The sequence below is a fragment of the Somniosus microcephalus genome, chromosome 15 (assembly GCF_052327205.1).
Source record: "Somniosus microcephalus isolate GS21.2 chromosome 15, FLI_Smic_1.0, whole genome shotgun sequence".
Taxonomy (NCBI): domain Eukaryota; kingdom Metazoa; phylum Chordata; class Chondrichthyes; order Squaliformes; family Somniosidae; genus Somniosus; species Somniosus microcephalus.
Genome location: NC_141001.1, coordinates 33726186 through 33747347, shown reverse-complemented (window position 1 = coordinate 33747347; position 21162 = coordinate 33726186). Strand labels below are relative to the sequence as shown.

The 21162-nt window shown below is 46.7% G+C and overlaps 1 protein-coding gene across 1 annotated transcript in view; it reads right to left on the bottom strand.

Annotated features, from left to right (window-relative positions):
- Window positions 1-21162, bottom strand: part of trpm5 (transient receptor potential cation channel, subfamily M, member 5) — a 133839-nt gene that overhangs the window by 80710 nt on the left and 31967 nt on the right. The window contains exons 6-8 of the mRNA XM_086007635.1: window positions 20339-20510; window positions 18134-18198; window positions 10556-10741 (exon numbers count right to left, since the gene is read on the bottom strand). Of these exons, the coding sequence (XP_085863761.1) occupies window positions 10556-10741; window positions 18134-18198; window positions 20339-20510 (423 nt within the window). The remainder of the gene's footprint in view (window positions 1-10555; window positions 10742-18133; window positions 18199-20338; window positions 20511-21162) is intronic.

The window sequence follows — 21162 nt, the reverse complement described above, 5'->3', positions numbered from 1 at the left end:
ATTTGCCAGGAACGGCTTGCCAGAGCAGATTTGCTCTGATAACGGACCACAGTTTGTGTCCGAAGAGTTTCGAAGATTCATGAAAAGGAATGGGGTAAGGCATTACACATCCGCCCCGTATCATCCAGCCACAAATGGATTGGCTGAGAGGTTCGTACAAACCTTTAAGAAAGCAGTAAGGGCCATGTGCGATGACGACATTCCACTGCAGCATAAGGTGGACAATTTCCTGTTAGCCTACAGAAATGCGACACATGCAGTCACCGACCAGACCCCGGCCATGATGTTCTTTAACCGAAGGTTGAGATCTCGTCTGTATTTGCTCAGACCAAATGTACGAAGAGATGTTGAGAATAAGCAATTCCAGCACATCAATGAGAAGCCGACAAGGAGCTTCAATGTAGGGCAACCAGTCTTGGCCCGCGACTACCGAACAGAGAAATGGCAACCAGGAACGATATGCACACGGCAGGAGCCACTAATGTACACAGTGGATGTTGGGGAGAACATTGTGAGACGCCATGTTGACCAGATCCTAGAGTCACAGGAACGAGTCAACCCCATGTCTCGCGCACCTGGTGATGAACCCGACATACAGGTAGCTTCTACCCCAGAAACAGTAGCATCGGAAGCTGATGAACCAACTGACGACAGGGGGCCTCCGCACCAAGAGCAAGACACTCAGGAAAGGCGCTATCCAGAAAGGATCAGGAAGCCGCCCCAAAGACTGAATTTATAAATGGACTATTTTCAGTTAATGTGCATGTTAAAAGTGTTAATGGTTAAATGAATGTTATGGTACTGTTAATCTAAAAGGGGAGGAATTGTAGTGTATGTACCTTTAAGGGGAGAACTACTTTTTACAGCTCCTGTATACTGTAGTACCGGCAGTGACCACACCTGTATATAAACCCTGAGTAGGGATCTGTACGTTTAGTTTTAGAGTAACCCTCATCCAGTAAACACCTGTTGATTGTTCCCTGCAGTCTCGTGTCTAGTTATTGAAGGACACAACATCAAGATACACGGATCTAACAATAATGACCAGATAATCTGTTTTTGTTATGTTGGTTGAGGGATAAATATTAGCCAGGACACCGGGGATAACTCCCCTGCTCTTCTTCGAAATAGTGCCATGGGATCTTTTACGTCTACCTGATAGAGCAGACAGGGCCTCAGTTTAACATCTCATCCAAAAGACGGCACCTCAGACAGGGCAGCACTCCCTTAGCACTGCACTGGAGTGTCAGCCTAGATTCTGTGCTCAGGTCCCTGGAGTGGGACTTGAACCCACAACCCTCTGACTCAGAGGCGAGTGTGCTACCAACTTTTTTTTAATATTATACTTTATTGAACATTAAGAACATTTACAACATCGTGATCATTACATTGTATGATACAAATCAATTCCACCGCTCTACACAGCCATTCCGCCACCACATTTTAACATCAAAACCTGAAGTTTAATTTGTCTCCTGTAACATATATTAATCGATTGTACTTTAAAAATTGGTTGTAAAATACTGTCCTTAAATTCCTTTCTGAATAAAACATCCACAGAGCCTTATAATGATCTTTTAGCTTATATTTAAAATACTCTTTTAGATTGATTCTCCTCCCCTTAAAAAACAGAGCATTCCTTCTTTGCATAATCACGAATCTAGCCAAACTGAACATTAAATTAATTGCCGCTCCACTAGACTCGGGCAGACTCTCCTGCAATCCCCATCTCAAAATTGAGTCCCACGGGATTCCCATTCTCGCTCTTCGGTCCCCACCCAGCAAAAAAGCTTCACACAACTGTCGAACATAGTACTTAGTCATTTAACTGCGGACATAACACCAGTAAATGGGACAGAGTCTCATCCCGTGTCCCACACATTGGGCAAGTTGCCGCCTCCACTCGTCCAATCTTGCACAAGACCGTCATGGTAAAAATCTGGTTATGAGCCAATTTGAAATCCAGTTCAATCCATTCTGGGCCTTTAAAATTCGCCCACACTCCCTTCTAAATCCTGTTGAAGTCCAGCTGTGGGTATATACTCTGCCAAAACTCCTGACCAGCAGGTGTCTTGAATACCTCATAGAAAGCTCGAGTATTACAGTTGTCAAATTGGACCAACTCTCCCCCTTTCTCCAGTACAAAGCTTGGAAAAGCAGGACGCATTTTACTTCCTTTGGAGATTTCCGCATTTATTTCTTCCATCCAATCTTGTGGCATTGCCCTCACAATCTTCTCATACATGATTCCTATTGCTTTTCCTTCTACCTCCTGATCCTCCTCCCACACCGTGTCCCTCACTATCGCTTCCGGCAACCAACCTGGAATTACCTCGTATAATACATCTTTCACAGATATAATCCCAGCTTTTATAAAAGCTTGATTAAATAAAACCTCTCCTTCGATGTTGACCCACCTGTTCAAATATAAGGGCTGTTCTAAAAATTCCTCAGTCCCCTTGGGCATAAACTGCACACTCTTTAAAAATTGGGCCCAAGTCTCTACAACCCCCTTATAAAACCTGGGGAGAAGTTTAATCGATTTCAAAAACATATTATTGTATTCCATATACAATATCCCCTGCCCTCCTATCCCACTTCATTTTTAAAAATGCTCAAAACAAATCTTCCAAAAACTTCTATTTGACTTCTGAAGAAATCTCTTCACCCATTTGATTCTAAAGGATTTCTTCTTCAAATCAATATCTGGAAAATTGAGTCCTCCCTGATTTCTCCGTCCAATGATGGTATTGTATGCCACCAAGGCTGGTTTCCCTTCCCATAAAAACCTCACACAAGCCTTTTGGATGGACTTTTCTGCCCACTCAGGAATATCCTCCACCGTCAACAAGTACCATAGCTTAGATAGCAGGAGAGCAGACACCACTGTCGCTCTTCCTTGCACTTTCAACCACCTTCTTTCCCATCTTCCCAAAATCTTTTTAATTTTCATAACATTCGGTTCCCAATTTAATCGATCCACTTCATCCCTGTCTTTCTTGCACCCCATATGCACCCCCAGAACTTCCAAAACCTCCACCACCTTAAAAGGACATTCCCCCAACCATTCCCCCCTACCCCTCCCTGCAACCAGGCATTGGAACTTACTATAATTCACTCTGGCTCCTGAAGCTCTACAATATTCCTCCACTACATCCATAGCTTTCCTCACTGGCTCCCCATTTCTCAATGTTAAGGTTGTGTCATCTGCATATTGGTGTATCACCGACACTAGCCCAGAACTGGGGACCACAATCCCAACTACACCTTGTTTCTTTCGCATCATGTAACCTAATGGTTCTGCTACCAATGTGTACAATAATGGGGACAGGGGACAACCCTGTCTCACTGATCTCTGTAGCGGAAAATACTTGGATAAAAAACCATTACATTTAACGCAGCTAAATATGTTTGAATAAAAAATCCTTATCCACTGAATGAAATTTTCCTTGAAACCAAATGCTTCCAAAACCTTCAATAAAAACTCATGAGAGACCCTATCAAAGGCTTTCTCTTGATCTATCTTTAATACATAAGCCTCCCTCCCACGCTCTTCCATGAGCTCTATCGCATTTCAGATTGAGACCACAGAGTCTGCGATGTCCCGGCCTATGACTCCATAGGACTGAGAGGGCCAAACTATCTCCGGTAACACCTCCTCCAAACGATTTGCCATAACCCTCGCCAAGATCTTATAATCCACATTTAATAATGTGATGGGCCTCCAATTCTTCAGATCCCGTCTATCCCCTTTATTTTTATAAGCTAAGCTTATGATCCCTCTCCTCACAGATGGGGCCAGGCTTCCCTCAATTTTAATTTCCTTAAAAACTTCTAAGAGCAATGGACTTAAAATCTCAAAAAATTCTTTATAAAATTCTGCACTAGTCCATCGGACCCTGGGCTGTTCCCCCCCTTCATTCCACTTATTGCTACTTTTATTTCCGCTAATCTTACTTCTTTGTCACACATGCTTCTCTCATCCTCCTTTAAACCCTCTTCAATAAAAGCAGTAACCTTCTCCATCGCCAATTTGGAAATGTCTTCTTTTGTATATAACTCTTGATAAAAGCTGCTAGCCGCCTCTCAAATCTCCCCACTTTCATGAATGATCTTCTCCCCAACCTTCAACTCTTCAATTAACGATAATCTCTGTCGCAGCTTCTCTTGCTCTAGAAAATATCTAGTGCAACTTTCGCCCTCCAATGCATCTCTAGCCTTTGCACGGAGAATGGCCCCCTTGCATTTTTCAGCTTGCAATAATTCCCACTCTTCCTTTAGCACCCGGAACTTAGTCTCAGCTCCCTTATCCCCTCCGTCAACTGTTTTACAGACATCCGTAAACCTTTTGTTTATATTCTCTTCTCGATGCCGGTTAGCTGCCGCCCTCTTTTTCCCATAACGTACCAAAAAAACTTTTACCTCATATTTGAAATTGTCCCACCAATCTCTTCTTTCTTTCAAGAACAAAGGTTCCTTCCGAGCATTCTTTATTATATTTATAATCCCTTCTTTATAAGCAATTTCTTTCAGGTATTAATTGTTTAAAATCCACACCCCTGAACCGATCTTAACTCTGCTGTTCCTAATTCTAAGAACCAAAGCCGAGTGATCACTAAAAAATACTTTTTTATAATAAATCCCCATTGCCTCCGAACGAAACCCTTCCCGCATTAACACAAAATCTATTCGGCTCTGTTTTAAAACCACCCACCCACCCTGCTCTGGAGAACTCCCTTTTTATGGGGTTCTGGTCCCTCCATAAGTCTCTCAAATTTAGATTTGCCATCATTTTTACAATCATCCCTCTGGAGTTATCATCCTTAAAGGTCATCTGGGCTGAAATGTCCATCCGAGATAAAAATACATTAAAATCCCCCACTATACAAGGATTTTCCACCTCTGCCGCTTCAGTGAATAACCCCTGAAAAAACTCGCGACGCTTGCAATGGTCGTTCGGTGCATAGATATTAAAGAGATCGCAATTAAACCCCTCCATTTTTACCCTTAGCCGTAAAAATCTCCCCTCAGTGTCCTTGTCCACCAAGGCAACGTTCTCTTTTATGGACGGACTCACCAAAACAGCCACCCCTCTACGGTTATTGTTTGCACAACTTGCAAACACCTCTCCCTTCCAAACCTTCTGAACTCTTTCTAGAATATCCTCATCCCAAAAGGTTTCTTGCAGACACAACAAGTCCGAACCTTTAAAACCCTGCAACACCTGCTGTAATTTCTTCTCACCCCTCAGTCCGTTCACATTAATCGAGACCAATGTAATCATGGCTCCAAAGAAGGGAAGTATGCCTGATAATCTCCCCATCATTTAATCTCTGGCTCTTCCCTCCTCTCATGCTCCTTCTCAACTTTTCGGGCAGCTGTTGCTTTTTCCTGCAGCCTCCGGCTCTTTTTCACCTCCTGTTTGACCCCTCCCTGCTGTTTCAGCCTCTTCCTTGCATTAAGTTTGGGCCCAGGAGCTGCCCTTTCTCCCTCCTTCTGCCCCTCACTAACCTTTCCCTTTCCACATGATGCCACCCCACCCCCGACTTCCATGTCTCTGTTCCCCTCTAATTCCTCACACTCAAGCTTTTCTGCAACCCCCTGTGCCTGCTCCCCGTCAGATACATAATCCTGTTCCCCATCAGATACTTCATCTCCCATAGAGAGTCTTCCTGCTATCGCAGTTTCTCCCACTGTGCCGCTCCCTTCGACCACATCTCCACCTCTGACCCTTGCACCTTGTTCCCTCGCTCCATGGGACAATGGCGCACCTAAATTGTTCCCTTCTGACGTCTCTATCTCGACGATCCCATCCTGCTGTCCCTTTAAGGCTCCTGCCTCTTGCACCCTCTCCCCGTCCTGCCCCTTCCCGCTCACCAAGATATCTGACTCCCCGCCTCTCCCCGAAGCACCCACATCCAACACACACCCCGCTCCCGCCACCTCTCCCCCCGCAGACACCAGACTCCCCAGAGGGAGCCAAACCGCACTAAGGCTCGAGTCTGCACTCGACCCTCGCTGTCCGCTGCTGTCTTTGTTCCCCTCCACAGCACTCGACGTGTTTTCCACCATTTCCATCCCGTTCTCCGCTCCGCCATCCTCTGCCTCTTCCTGTGCTCCTTTCTCCTTCATTTTACCGGCTGTGTCCTCTGACTGCACCGCTCCTCTGGCCGTTCCATTCTCATCTCCTGCTCCTTCTCCCATCTCATCACTCATATCGCTCCCTTCTGCCACACACTCACAGCGGGTGGGGCCTTTGCGACACACCCCACAGCTCTCCGCCTTGCAGCTCCGAGCAATGTGTCCCGACTCACTGCAATTGTAACAATACAGGCCTGGACAATTTCTTACGAGATGGTCATGGAGTCATAGAGTCATAGAGTTTTACAGCACAGAAAGAGGCCCTTCGGCCCATCGTGTCTGCGCCGCCCATCCCTCCCTGTCCAGTCTAATCCCATTTTCCAGCATTTGGTCCATAGCCTTGTATGCAATGGCATTTCAAGTGCTCATCCAAATGCTTCTTGAATGTTGTGAGGGTTCCTGCCTCTACCACCCTTTCAGGCAGTGAGTTTCAGCTTCCAACCACCCTCTGGGTGAAAAAGTTCCTCCTCAAATCCCCCCTAAATCTCCTGCCCCTTACCCTGAATCTGTGCCCCCTTGTTATTGACCCCCCTACTAAGGGGAAAAGTTCCTCTTTATCTACCCTATCTATGCCCCTCATCATTTTGTACACCTCAATCAGGTCCCCCCTCAGCCTTCTTTGCTCCAAGGAAAACAACCCCAGCCTGTCCAGTCTCTCTTCATAGCTGAGGCGCTCCATCCCAGGTAACATCCTGGTGAATCTTCTCTGCACCCTCTCCAAAGCAATCACATCCTTCCTATAGTGAGGCGACCAGAACTGCACACAGTACTCCAGCTGTGGCCTCACCAGCGTTTTGTACAGCTCCATCATAACCTCCCTGCTCTTATATTCTATGTCTCTGCTAATGAAGGCAAGTATCCCATAAGCCTTTTTAACCACCTTATCTACCTGTTCCGCTGCCTTCAGGGAATTATGTACATGTACACCAAGGTCCCTCTGACCCTCTGTACTTCCTAGGGTCCTACCACTCATTGTGTATTCCCTTGCCTTATTTGTCCGTCCAAAATGCATCACCTCGCACTTTTCCGGGTTAAATTCCATTTGCCACTTTTCCGCCCATCTGACCAACCCGTTAATATTGTCCTGTAGCCTGAGGCTTTCCTCCTCGCAATTTACCACCCCACCAATTTTCGTGTCATCCGCGAACTTACTGATCATACCCTTTACATTCTCATCCAAATCATTAATGTAGATCACAAACAGCAAGGGACCCAGCACCGATCCCTGAGGTACCCCACTGGACACAGGCTTCCAGTCACAAAAGCAACCTTCGACCATCACCCTCTGCCTCCTGCCACTCAGCCAGTTTAGGATCCAACGCGCCAAGGCACCCTGGATCCCATGGGCTCTTACCTTCTTGACCAGTCTCCTATGCGGGACCTTGTCAAAAGCTTTACTGAAGTCCATGTAAACCACATCCACAGCATTTCCCTCATCCACACACCTAGTCACCCCCTCGAAAAATTCAATCAGATTGGTCAGACATGATTTACCCTTGACAAAGCCATGCTGACTATCCCCGATTAATCCTTGCCTCTCCAAGTGGAGACTAATTTTGTCCCTCAGAATTTTTTCCAATAATTTCCCTACCACAGATGTTAGGCTCACTGGCCTGTAATTCCCTGGTTTATCCCTGCTACCCTTCTTGAATAATGGTACTACATTAGCTGTTCTCCAGTCCTCTGGTACATCCCCTGTGGCCAGAGAGGTTCTGAAAATTTGTGTCAGAGCCCCTGCAATCTCCTCCTTTGCCTCACACAACAGCCTGGGATACATCTCGTCCGGGCCTGGGGATTTATCCACTTTTTGGCCTGCTAAAACCGCTAGTACCTCCTCCCTCTCGATGCTAATATGTTCAAGTATGTCACAGTCCCCTTGCCCGACTTCTATATCTACATCGTCTTTCTCCATAGTGAACACTGAGGCAAAAAATTCATTTAAAACCCCACCTACTTCATCTGGCTCTACACACAGCTTGCCACTTTGGTCCCTAATGGGCCCTACCCTTTCCCTGGTTATCCTCTTGCCCTTAATATACTTATAAAACATCTTAGGATTTTCCTTTATTTTGCTCGCCAGTGTTATTTCATGGCCCCTCCTCGCCCTCCTAATTTCCTTTTTAAGTATGCCCCTGCACCTTCTATACTCCTCTAGGGCTTCCACCGTCTTTTGTCTTTTGTAACTGCCAAAAGCCCCCCTTTTTTTCCTAATGCATTTTTGTATATCCTTTGTCATCCAAGGTTCCCTTTGCTTGTTGGTCCCACCCTTGACCTTTACAGGAACATGTTGGTGTTGTATTCTCTCTATTTCCCTTCTGAAAGCCTCCCACTGTTTTGATGTGGATTTTCCTATAAGTAGCTGCTCCCAGTCCACTTTTGCCAGATCCTGTCTTATCTTATTAAAATCGGCCTTCCCCCAATTTAGAACCCTGATTTCCGGGCCGTCTTTGTCTTTTTCCATGACCACCTTAAATCTCACCGAATTGTGGTCACTATCGCCAAAATGCTCTCCTACAGACACTTCCACCACCTGCCCGGCTACATTCCCTAGAATTAGGTCCAGTACCGCCCCCTCTCTTGTAGGACTTTCTACATGTTGGCTCAAAAAGCTTTCCTGGATGCACTTTAGGAATTCTGCTCCCTCCAAGCCTTTCACACTCTGACTATCCCAATTTATATTGGGGAAGTTGAAATCCCCCACTATTACTACCCTATTATTTTCACACTTTTCTGATATCTGCCTGCATATCTGTTCCTCTATCTCCCCCTGACTGTTTGGGGGCCTATAGTACACTCCCAGCAAGGTGCTTGACCCCTTTTTGTTTTTAAGTTCTACCCATATGGCCTCATTAGAGGAACCCGCTAATATATCATCCCTCCTTACAGCAGTAATAGACTCCTTAATTATGTCCAAGACAATAATAGCACACCTTTACTTGGTTATCATGCAGCACACGAAAGTACTGCACTCCTTCCAGTGTCTCGAACTTCATACTGTACGGCAATGACCTCACCCCCGCTGGGAACCGTACCTTTACATACTGGGTTCCGTCTGCTACCCGTGTTCCCGGGTAGTACCTCCTTTTTATTGCAGAATAGATTTTAATGTCCCACGACTCCAACTTCTTGCTTAGCACTTTGTCCTCAATGTAAACTGGCAAGTTTAAAAATGAAACCACCACCTCCTCTGAATATAGCAGAGTCACCTCCAAGAATTTCTCACCAACTTTCAGACTGAGTAACAGTCTTTCCACCTCCTCACGACCACTGACCGTCACCTCGAACCCCACATTTGGCTTTGGTCGGCAAGCAAAGCAGCTTCCCTCGCCACAGTCCTCATGAACCGCCTGGATAATATCCCAAGCTCGAATTTTCTTATCCTCACACTGTACCACCACCGTGTTTTCTTCACCAAACCTCCTGAGGTCCCGGCCCAAATCTTTGGGCCTTTTTTTCCCCTTTCCCACCACAGTTTCTTCCCTAATTAAATTCCTCTCAGGAACATTGTCCTCTGAGGGGCCCGGCACTCTGGACCCCTCAGCAGCCATCTGGCTGTTTTTGTGGGCCAAAAAGGCCTGAAAACAAAACCCCAAAACCCACCAACAACTTTTTACAAAACTCCCTCCAACTCCCAGCTGCAATCAGGCAACCAGTAACACCTGGCTCACTCCTAGCCCCTCCCACCTAGAGAGTGCTACCAACTGAGCCTCAGCTGATATTTCCAGTGATATTGTAACTAGCCCACTGAATCCTGTGCAAGCACACCTTTCACGCATAAACATAATTGACTACTTCCATGGTATCTGATATAGGTAACTGGAGGTCTACAGTTCAACTGTGCATCTTGGCACAAATGACAATGATACCAGGGCTTAGAGGGTTAACTTATGAGGACAGGTTGCAGAAACCTAGCTTGTATTCCCTTAAGTTAGACGTTTGAGGGGGTGATCTGTTTGAGGTATGTAAAATGTTAAAAGGATTTGATAGGCTAGATATGGAGAAATTAAATCCTCTGGTGCGGTAATCAAGACCAAGGGGACACAATCTTCAAATTAAAGTTAGTCCATTCAGGAGAGAAATCAGGAAGAACTTTTTCCATATTAAAGGTAGTGGAAATCTGGAACTCTCTCCCCCAAAAGTCTGTTATTGCTAGGCCAAATGGAGCTTTCAAGACTAATAGATAGATTTTTGTTAGGTAAGGGTATCAAGGGATAGAGAGCAAAGGCATGTAAATGGAGTTAAGATTAGTCATGATCTAACGGAATGGCATAGCAGGCTTGAAGGACTGAATGGCCTACTTCAATTCCTAACCATAATTCAACACCAATTGACATAATGCGGGCAAACAAGGTGTGTGGTCTTCCTGAGCACAGGTAAGTAGTGTTTAATGCATTGGTGACAATGTCAATCTTACCAGTTTGGTCCATTCGAGAATATTCTCCCTAGAAAAGTTTTCTCTGGGGAATTTTTCTTGGAGCTGCTCTTCTACAGTCTCTGGAACCACAGGTCCATGCATCAATGAGGCAATAACATCAGCAATGCCTCCAGATCCTGCCAGGACCAGCCATGGAACAGAGTTTTCCATCCCTTGGTGCACTTTCTGTAATACAAATTAAAGTACACTTATCAAGACTTTGTTTTTTGATCTACAGTATTAACAGCAATCATAGAATCTTTAACTATCGTTCCAAGGCCTCAAAAAAATTATCAGCTACCCAACTCCTTAAGGAAACAGGTAAAACATAATAGAACGTGCTGCTGTGTTGTGACATAAACTCAGTCATACAGAGAGTTAATGCTCCTTTGCTTGCTTTCTTTATTAATTTTCTTCATCAATTCTTCTACACCAACCCTCCTTTCCTGAAAGCTTTGTCTCCTCACTAGAATACAGTTCCATAGGGACCAGGCAACCTCCAGTACCTCACCTACTTGCCTACTGTTCACGCAAGAGTCACGACACTGATCGCCAGCAGGCTATTCTACTGTGGAGGAATCACACCTCAGCCTGGTCTTGCCATCACTCAACATCCACACAAGTTTGGTGGAGTACTCTTCAAGCTGATGAAAGGAAAGTTTAGGATAGATGTCAGGAAGAACTTGAACGAGTGATCAACATTTGGAATCGTCTTCCATAGAAATATAGGAACAGGAGTAGGCCATTCAGCCCCTCAAGCCTGTTCCACCATTCAATTAGATCACAGCTGCTCTGTATCTTAACTCCATCTACCTGTCTTGGTTCTGTAACCCTTAATAACCTTACCTAACAAAAATCTAGCAATCTCAGTTTTGAAATTTTCAATTGACCCTAGCCTCCAGCTTTATGGGGGAGAGAGTTCCAGATTTCCACTAGCCTTTGTGTGAAGAAAGGCTTTTTGACATCACTCCTGAATGGCCGTGCTCTAATTTTAAGGTTATGCCCCCCCTTGTTCTGGTTTCCCCCTACTACAGGAAATAGTTTCTCCCTAGCTACCCTATTGAATGCTTTAATCATTTTAAACACGCGGGGGGCGATTTTCCCATTGGAGGCGGGTTAGGATCGGGTTTGGGGCTGGGCGGGTGCCAAACCCGCCTCCACCGTCAGGTGGGAAAAGTTTGGATTTTCCCCTAATTGCCCAATTAACTCCGGGCGTGTGGATTCCCCTGGGCCAATTACTCTTTTTGGATTGAAACTCGCCTCTGCTGACGCTATTTATGCAGCTTCATTTAAGGGCCGCTTGCTTCCTGGGCTCATTTCACTGCTGTTTTGTGGATGCTGAACACTTTGCTGAGAAGAGATGGCCAACTCGAGAGCCAAGGCCTCCCCGAGGTTCTCAGACGAGTCTCTGAGTATTTTGGTTGAGGGGGTGAGAGCTAGCAAGGAGGTGCTCTTCCCCTCATCTGGGAGGAAGAAGCCTCCCACACAAACCAAGGCTGTGTGGGTGCAGCTGGCACGGGATGTAACCTCCAGGTCTGTGTGCCACAAGAGGTTCATTGACCTTGTAAGGTCAGCCAAAGTGAGCATACATCAGCTTGACCCTCATTCTGCTCCCCTTCTCCTCTCATCACCAGCACTCTGCATTGTCAACCTCCTCCTACACATCCCACTTTACCCTTACAACCCTTGTACCCTTAACCATCCCTCTCACTCTATGAACACAATCACTTCACTATTCGACTATGTTGCCCTCACACTCCCTGCCAATGTTATGCAATGACAACGACTAACAGCACACAGGGAGGGCCCTTGGAAATGGAACCTCAATCCATCTTTGTCTCCTTCTAAGCATCTATGTTCTGGACTCTCTACACTCACTCCATCATTCTCACTCAAACTCCACTTGTCTTCCTCATTGCAGGAAAAGAGAGCCCACAATAAAAGGGAAAGGGTGAAGATTGGAGGAGGGCCACCTTCCCTCGCCCATTTGACCAATGCTGAAGAGGCGGCCCTGGAAATCGTTGGCGCTGAGGTGGAGGTGGAAGTGGGGCACGGACAGATGGGCACAGCAGAGCAAGCTGGTGACAGAATAGTTTTGCATCTCTCTCTTTGACATTGCAGGAGTCACTAAAATGGCTGCGAATGTACATTTATAGAATGGCATTTGATCATCTGCACTATTGCATGTGCATGCCACACTACCATAACATCTCTAACTCATTCCATTACTCCCCACAGGACCATCGACAGACGCCCTCCCCACTGCCCAGGAGGAAGAGCCTGAGGCAGAAGACTCCTCAGAGGAACCTGCAACTTCTGAGGACGCGTCAGCAGATATAGGCACACCCAGCACCAGCGCAGATACGCACACCTCGGTGGGACCTTTGGGAGAGAGAGTAGTGTTGTCACCTGGTGTATCACAGCTCACAAGTGACCATCAGCAGATGGTGGAGACAGGGACAGCAGTGGAGAATCCTCGTTGGAGGTCGCAGAGCGCTCCCAGCTCGGCTCAGCTGCATGTCGACCCTCTGCCTCTGGGTCCATCCAGAAGGAGAGCGGTGTTGGAACTCCAGGAACAGGTGCAGGAGTCTCTGGCAGGTTTTGTCTCCAGGGTCACTGCATGTGTGGAGAGGATTGAGGAATCCAACTTGAATATGAGCAGAGCCGTTGTGGAGTCATTGGCGCATGAGCGCATCTCCTCGGAAAGGTTGGCTACCTCCGTGAAAGCGATGTCTACCTCTGTGATATCGATGGCTGCATCTCTGCAGAAAATGGCCATGGCCATGGAGGAGATAAGTCGCCAGAGTGTTGAAAACATGGTCAATGTTCAGAATAGACTGACATCTCTGGAGGAGCGATGGGCAGCTATTGATCAGAGACACCAGAGCTTCATGGAAGTCCTCAGCAGTAGGACTGCCAGTGCAGAGACGGGTCCTCATGGCCCCCCTGATGTGCAGCAAGGTGCTCTCAAGCCACTTGTTAGCGCTGAGGTGGGGCTGACCCACGAGAGGGATGTTGGTGGCAGAGAACAAGGAAGTGGCGCTCCTCTCCAAGCGCTCACACTGCCATGCCACTGTGTGCCCTCAGTCAGAGCCCCACCAGAGTCCTCACCCAATTGAGATGGGGGTCTCAGCCCCTGCACAGCCACAGAAGGAGCAGACTTTTGGCAAGCCCTCACAGGCTCGCAAACGCAAAGGACGCCCGCCAAAGGTGTCGCAGCAGGAGCAGCATGAAAGTGAGCAAGGGGCCTCCACTTCTGCTGAAGCCACAGGGGAAGCACCACATAGGAGCATGCATAAGAGGAAGATAAAGCTCAAGTAGACACACGGGCAGTCACTTGGGTGTTTTTTTGTGTTTAATGATTAAATGCCATCCCTTTGTCAATGTATTAAACTCTGCTGATGGCAAACTGTTGACGTTATGGCCTCTGTGATTTCGATTTTGGAAGTTCCACATTGCGGCTTCAGCGAAACTTGCTTGGTCAGGTTGGTGGTCAAGAGTGAGAGGAAGCCAGCGAGTCATGTCCATTGTCGATCTTGTGCTAAGAAGGAGCCAAGCACATGTGCTAGAATGGGCAAACTAAGCAAATCTGGCCAAGATGAGTGCATCCCTTGCATTCTGGGCAGCAAAGTGCTGCTGCTGGTTGATGCGCCTCCACATTCTCCTCCTCCTCCTCCTCCTCCTCTTCATCTGAGGAGGCTATGTACTGAGCCACTTGCTCCTCAGGAAGCTGCAAGCCACAATGCTGTACGATGTTGTGCAGCGCACAGCAGACCATGACCATTCTGGAGACCCTGGCTGCTGAGTACTGCAGGGCTCCACCTGATTTGTCAAGGCATCTGAATCGCATCTTCAGCAAGCCGATTGTTTGTTCGATGATGGACCTGGTCAAAATGTGGCTCGCATTGTAGCGCTACTCAGCTTCGTTCGCTGGCCTCCTGAACGGCGTCATTTGCCACATCGTCAGGGGGTAACCCTTGTCTCCAAGTAGCCATCCGTTCAGTTGGTTTGGCCGATAGAAGAGCAGAGGCACACTAGACTGCCGCAGGATGAGTGAGTCATGGCAATTGCCACAGTACTTGGTGCAAACATGCAAAATCTTCTTGTGGTTACACACCAGCTGTACTTTGAGGGAGTGGAAGCCCTTGCGGTTGACAAAAATAGCTGGGTTGTGATGGGGTACCTAAGGGCCACATGTGTGCAGTCTATGAGGCCCTGCACCATTGGCAAGCCTGCCATATTTGCGAATCCAAACGCACGCGCGGTTATACTTGCTTCATCAGTTGAAAAGTTGATGTAATTGTGCGCCTTTGCGAAGAGGGCATCGGTAAACTGCGTGATGCAACTGTGGGCGGCTGACTGGGAGATGACGCTGATGATCCCTGGAAGGAACCTGAAGCATAAAAGTTGAGTACGGTGGTGACTTTGACAGCCACTGGTAAGGGGTGTCCACCGGATCCTCTGGGCTCCAGGTGTTGGTGCAGCATTGCACAGGTGTCTCCGACAACCTCTCACAAAAGTCTCAGCCTCATTTGGAACTGCTGCTCACTCATGTTGAGGAAGCTCATCCTCTGTCTGTAAAACCTGAGATGAGGGTATCTCCTGCGGCGACATGCTGCCATGCGCTGGTGCCTTCTGCCCTGTGCAGCATCAGGTGGGTGAGCAGAAGGTTGGCGCTCCTGTTGTTGCTGCTGCTGTTGATCCTGGTTCTGCTGCTGCCGTGGCTGCTTTTCCTCTGAATCTGAGGTCCATGATGAAAGGAAATAAATATTTCCCATGCTGCTGGTAGATACCTCTGTTGGGGAAGCGCTCAGTCCAAGTGGGAAGAGGGTTTTCCCAGGTGGTCCCAAAGTTGATAGATCGCAGCTGCACCACCTCCAATTTCAGTAGGCCTGGAAAAAGTGCTCAAACATGTGTGGAACAAAAGTTCTGCCACCTCCAACTGATCCCTGTTGAAAGCTCCGTTTTTATGGTGGAGCTGCAGCTGTGAGGAGGCCAGCCACTTGTCAACCCGCCAGGATTAGCTGGTGTGGTTTAGGAGCACCGTGCAACATGCTAAAAATGTGGGGAAATAACAAAGGCCTGGCAAAAAAGGATTACAGAGGCCCTTAAGTGCTTGTTAAGGGTCTTAACTGCCTATCCTGCCTCTTGGAGGCAGGACCGAATCGCACTCCTGAAGCTCGCCTCCGGCAAAATTGCGCGGAGGCAGGTTGGAGTGGGGTTCCAAACCCGCACTCACTTTTTTCTATTTTACCAGCTGTCCCGCCTCCAAACCTGCCTCCTCAGGGCTGGGAAAATCGCCCCCCACAATTAGATCACCCCTTAATCTTCAATATTCAGGGAATACAAGCCTAATCTATGTAACCTGTCCTCATAATTTAGCCCTTTTAGCCATGTAGGGTAATGGAGGCAACCACTTTCAATCATTCAAAAGTCAGTTAAATGATGTGTGTGTGTGTGGTGTGGAGTTGGGTTGGCAGGGGGGGGGGGGGGGCGGTGGAAAGCGGGAAGTCCTTTATTCTAGATGGACAAGCTAAAATGGGCCAAATGGCCATCTTGAGTCACTGGATAGTAACCAGGAGCAACAAGACTGGGTGATTTTTCCCTCACTAGCACAGGGAAGCTGAGGCCTATGGTAGTGCTCTTACCAATGGCCCAGCTGAGTTCACTTGCCTCACCACAAACCTGGGATTTTCCTGATCTGTGTGATTCAGCTGAAATAAAAACAGAAAATGCTGTGCATATGTCTCTTAACATCTGACACGAGAGGTTCATATTTCAGGAGTAGGATTGCTCATCAGATTTGGAAAATGGAAGATACATTTTTATAGAACAATTCCATTAAAGAGTTCACTGATCTTCCAGTTTCCAGTTCTGACAAAAGGACGACATTCCAGAAAAGTTGATGTATGCTGACTCTCATTTAGGTACAGAGCAATTCTCAGCTGGTACAAGATAGGGAATCAATGTGCTCCTGGACTGCCATCTTGAAAAATAAAGGAAGCCAACTGGGGGCAATTTTCACCAGATATTTTAGGCGCTAAAGTGCCTCCAAGGTGGCCAATATGTGGTCGTGAGCTGAAACGCTGGTATAGTCCATTTTTAGCGCAAGACGCCATCTTGGTAAAGGAGTTGAAACCAGCGCTAGGAACGGCCGCCCGGAGGCTCATTAAACAGCTGATTGCCACTTAAAATCCCTACTAGTGCTCATTAAAGAGGCTGCATGGCATTTCGGTGGCTTCTACTAATGCCCTCTCCTAACAGCGCCCAAGTGTTTGGGGGTAATCACGGCATTGATGTCATTTTAAAACGCTACTTAAAGGGATACTCACCATTTCATGTTAATTCTGCTAGAGCTGCGAAGAGGACCTCTGATACACACCAGGAGACTTTCTGGGATACTTTGTCGAGACTTCACTAACACTCGAGCTACTCCACCTTATTGGACAACTTATAGGAGTCACCAGGAGAAAGGGAGTGCTTGGTCATGGACATCTTGCTAGGGGTCCCCCTTTGGTCTGGATGAAGAATGGGAGGAGGATGAGAGGCCAGGCAGAGCAGCACCAGCTGCTGCAAGAGAGAGTGACAGGAGGGTGAGGTGGCGTCCTTCCCCCCCCCCGCCCTTGCGGGTACAGGACATCTCTCCTCCTCTGGACCTCCCCCGCCAGGACCTCCAGTGTTACATACGAGAACCTGTGAACCCTCTCCCTTGGTCCCTGAGCCATCCTGAAACATACTGCTGTGTGCCAGCCAGCGCACTCCACAACTTCAGTGGAAGTGGGTGCCAGGAGCCCACATAGACTGCTCCACAAAAATTGTGTCTAATCAGCACTTGAGATTAGTACCTCTGGGCAAGTTAAAAATATGATAATCAGCAATTAGGACAAAAACTGTGTGCTAAACCCAGACTTTAAAACTGGCTAGTCTTATTAGCACTGCACCCATTTAGCACCTGTTTTCAGCCTTTGGCCAAAATAACCCCCTCTATCTCTTACACCTGTTCCTTAGCCCTGATGTCAGCTGAGGCAATTCGGCCTCCCTCTGATTCAATATGCCAGTTTCCTTGACAGGTCGGGGGTAGGGATAATGCTGGTTTCAAATATTTCTTCCAATGGGCTCAGTTTTTTGAAACATGGGATAAAGGAGAAAGTCCTTTGCGTTGAAGCACTTCCTCTTTCAGTAGGCTTCTCCTTTAATATGTTAACTTTTTTCCAGGTCAAGAATTTTACCCGGCACAATACTGTGGATGGTGATCATGTGGGTTCTACAAGGCGACAGCTCTTTAAGGTTAACCGTCCTGAGATTATTTCCCCATTGGACAAGAGGCCAATCCCAATGTATGGAGAAGATGAATGAGTCACAAAGACCGGTAACATGGCAGTGCAGGTGAATAACATGATCAACTCATGACACACAAAATTATGGCCAAATTGGTGGTTTGAATTGATTGGTGTGCTCTTAAAAAGAATTTAATGAAAGCCGTTCTTTGTGCCATTCCCTCAGTAAAAGAGTTGAAATGCTTGTGTGTTACACAACCAGTATTCTGTATACTAGCTTGTCAAACAAGAAGGTTGTTACCTGCAACAGTTCTGGATGGCCATGTATAAGAACACAGAGCACAGGAATTTCAATACTGCCTGTTCCTGCAAAAGACAAAAGCAGAGTTTAAAGCACACTGTACGTGTCTCAATGCTGTGTTTTCACGGAGCGGGAGGACATTTATAATAGACTAACCGAATATCTTCAAAAGGATTAATGACACAGTGCCTTTTAGGTAATAATAACCGCACCCTTCCATCCAATGCTTGGAAAAAGTGTCCACTTTTGTTATTTTTTAGACCTAGGTTGACACAGCTTTAGAGGTTGTGCAACAATTCAAAAATCTGTTATTGTATCTTTTGTATTGCAATTTGTATGTGTATTAGGAACTGGATAAGAAGATTGTCACAGACCGCTCAGACCAACGTCTCCTCTCTGCCTGCTGTTAAGAATCCTGTATGAAAGGAGCTTTGGCTTGTTTTGACTGAGCTTTTAGTTGACGTAAGTCCACACAACTGCCCATCATTTGCCCTGATCTGCAATTAAATTGACAGAGGCCACAAGGATGACTGGTGGAGGAAACAGAAATATCATTTTACTCTGAGTTGAACTTGATGTGGAAACACTTTCCAGACACCAGAGGCTACGTTTCAACTCTCTGTCCGGGCACTAAAGCTGGCATTGGGAAATGGCCATCTGTGAGAGAGAGAGAAAGAGAGAAAGAAAAAAAAAAAGAAAGATAGAAAGAAAAAGAGAGAAAGAAAGAGAAAGAAAGAAAAAGAGAAAGAAAGAGAGAAAGAAAGAGAGAAAAAGAAAGAAAGAAAGGAGAGAGAGAGAGAAAGCCTCCACCATCTTAAACATTCACTCCATCCACCACCGGCGTACCATGGCTGCAGTGTGTACCATCTACAAGATGATCTGCAGCAACTCGCTAAGACTTCTTCCACAGCACCTCCCAAACCCGCGACCTCTTCTGCCTAGAAGGACAAGGGCATCAGCGCATGGGAACACCACCACCTCCAAGATTCCCTCCAAGTCACACACCATCTTGACTTGGAAATATATCACTGTTCCTTCATCGTCGCTGGGTCAAAATCCTGGAACTCCCTAGCTAACAGCACTGTGGGAGTATCTTCACCACATGGACTGCAACGGTTCAAGAAGGCAGCTCACCACCACCTTCTCAAGGGCAATTAGGGATGGGCAATAAATGCTGGCCTTGCCAGCGACACCCACATCCCATAAATGAATTTTTTTTTAATGTATGGGAACGCAGTAGCCAATTTACTCACAGCAAGCTCCCACAAACAGCAATGTGATAATGACTGGATAATTGTTATAGTGATGTTGGTTGAGGGATAAATATTGATCAGGATACCGAGGAGAACTCTCCTGCACTTCTTCGAAATAATGCCATGGGATCTTTTACATCCACCTGAAAGGGCAGACGGAGCCTCAGTTTAACATTTCATCCGAAAGACAACACTTCCGACAGTGCAGCACTCCCTCAGTACTGCACTGGGGTGTCAGCCTAGATTTTGTGCTCAAGTCTCTGGAGCTGGACTTGAACCCACGACCTTCTGGCTCAGGCAAGAGTGCTGCCAACTGAGCCACGGCCGACACTTTGACTGACAAATGAAAATCGGGCCGTTTCTGTAACACGCAGCAGATCTCTGCAACACCAGTTTTATTTTGGACGGAAAGTTGAAAATCTACCGCCTGGCTGCAAGAGTTAGAAATCCCTTGGTGAGTGAAAATACATACCAAAATAAGATTGCAGACAACTAATTGGAGTCTTTCAGATAAATGAGATAAGTGTGATTTATCCCTGTGTTCTTGTGATTCAATGCTGCTGACTTGGTGCTACAAATACACCAAACATTTTTCTTCAAGACAGCAAAAAAAATGTTAACACTGGAGTTTTCAAGCAGACTTACAGATGCTTTCATCAAGCCCACCCCTCACTGCCCTTTAGTTTGCCCAACTGATCAGTGAACCTTAAAGTGCTCATATTCATTGTACACCAACAAGGCAAACTATTGCCTCATGTTTTATCACTCAACTGCTTTAAGCAAACTGAAAATGGATTCCTGTAACAAGGAGAGAGCGTGATTTGCACTCAGCATACGGACCTCGACTCACACACACCATCTCATGACAGTTTCCAGTTGCCTCCTTGGGGCGTGCAAAGGTTTCTGTTCACCACCCCCGTGTAGCATTGGGGATTCCCATTATCATGTTTACCTGCGTAGCCTGTCCGCTGCTGAGAAATATGCTTCAGTAATTTCAGCCAAAGCTCGGTGGTGCCGTTGGGAGTCTCATCGTCCACCAGTATGAAATGGGAATGGTTGTTGTCCAAGGAATAAGGAGGACCATGTGTTGTCTCCTCAACCCGGTAGATTGCTGGACTGTGCTTCTAATTAAAGGTTTGCAAAAATTAATATATAGAAAGTCAGATGGTCAAAGTTAACAATAAAATACCCCAAAACATTACTTGTTGCAGATAAATTGGCTGTCCGCTGTGGCTCAGTGGGTAGCACTCTCGCCTCCCAGTCAGAAGGTTGTGGGTTCAAGCCCAACTCCAGAGACTTGAGCACAAAAATCTAGGCTGACACTGCATGCAGTACTGAGCGAGTGCTGCACTGTCAGAGGTGCCGTCTTTTGGATGTGATGTTAAACTGAGGCCCCACATGTCCCTCTCAGGTGGATGGAAAAGATTCCATGACACTACTTAGAAGAAGAGCTCTCTCACTGGTATCCTGGCCAATATTTACACCTCAACCAACATCACTAAAACTGATTATTTGGTCATTATCTCATTGCTGTTTGTGGGACCTTGCTGTGTGCAGATCGGCTGCTGTGTTTCCTATATTATAACATGGGGGGGAGTTTATAAATAATGGTGGGAGGCCCAACATTACAGAGTGCCCTGCAAGCCCCAGGCCCAGCTACCTTTTGATTGGGGCCTTGTAAATAAATCCAATTCCTTCTTCAGGATCCAAGCTGAGTCCCAGGCCTGGACCACCTGGTGGCCTCTACTTCGGCCACCCAACAGGTCAGAATGTCTT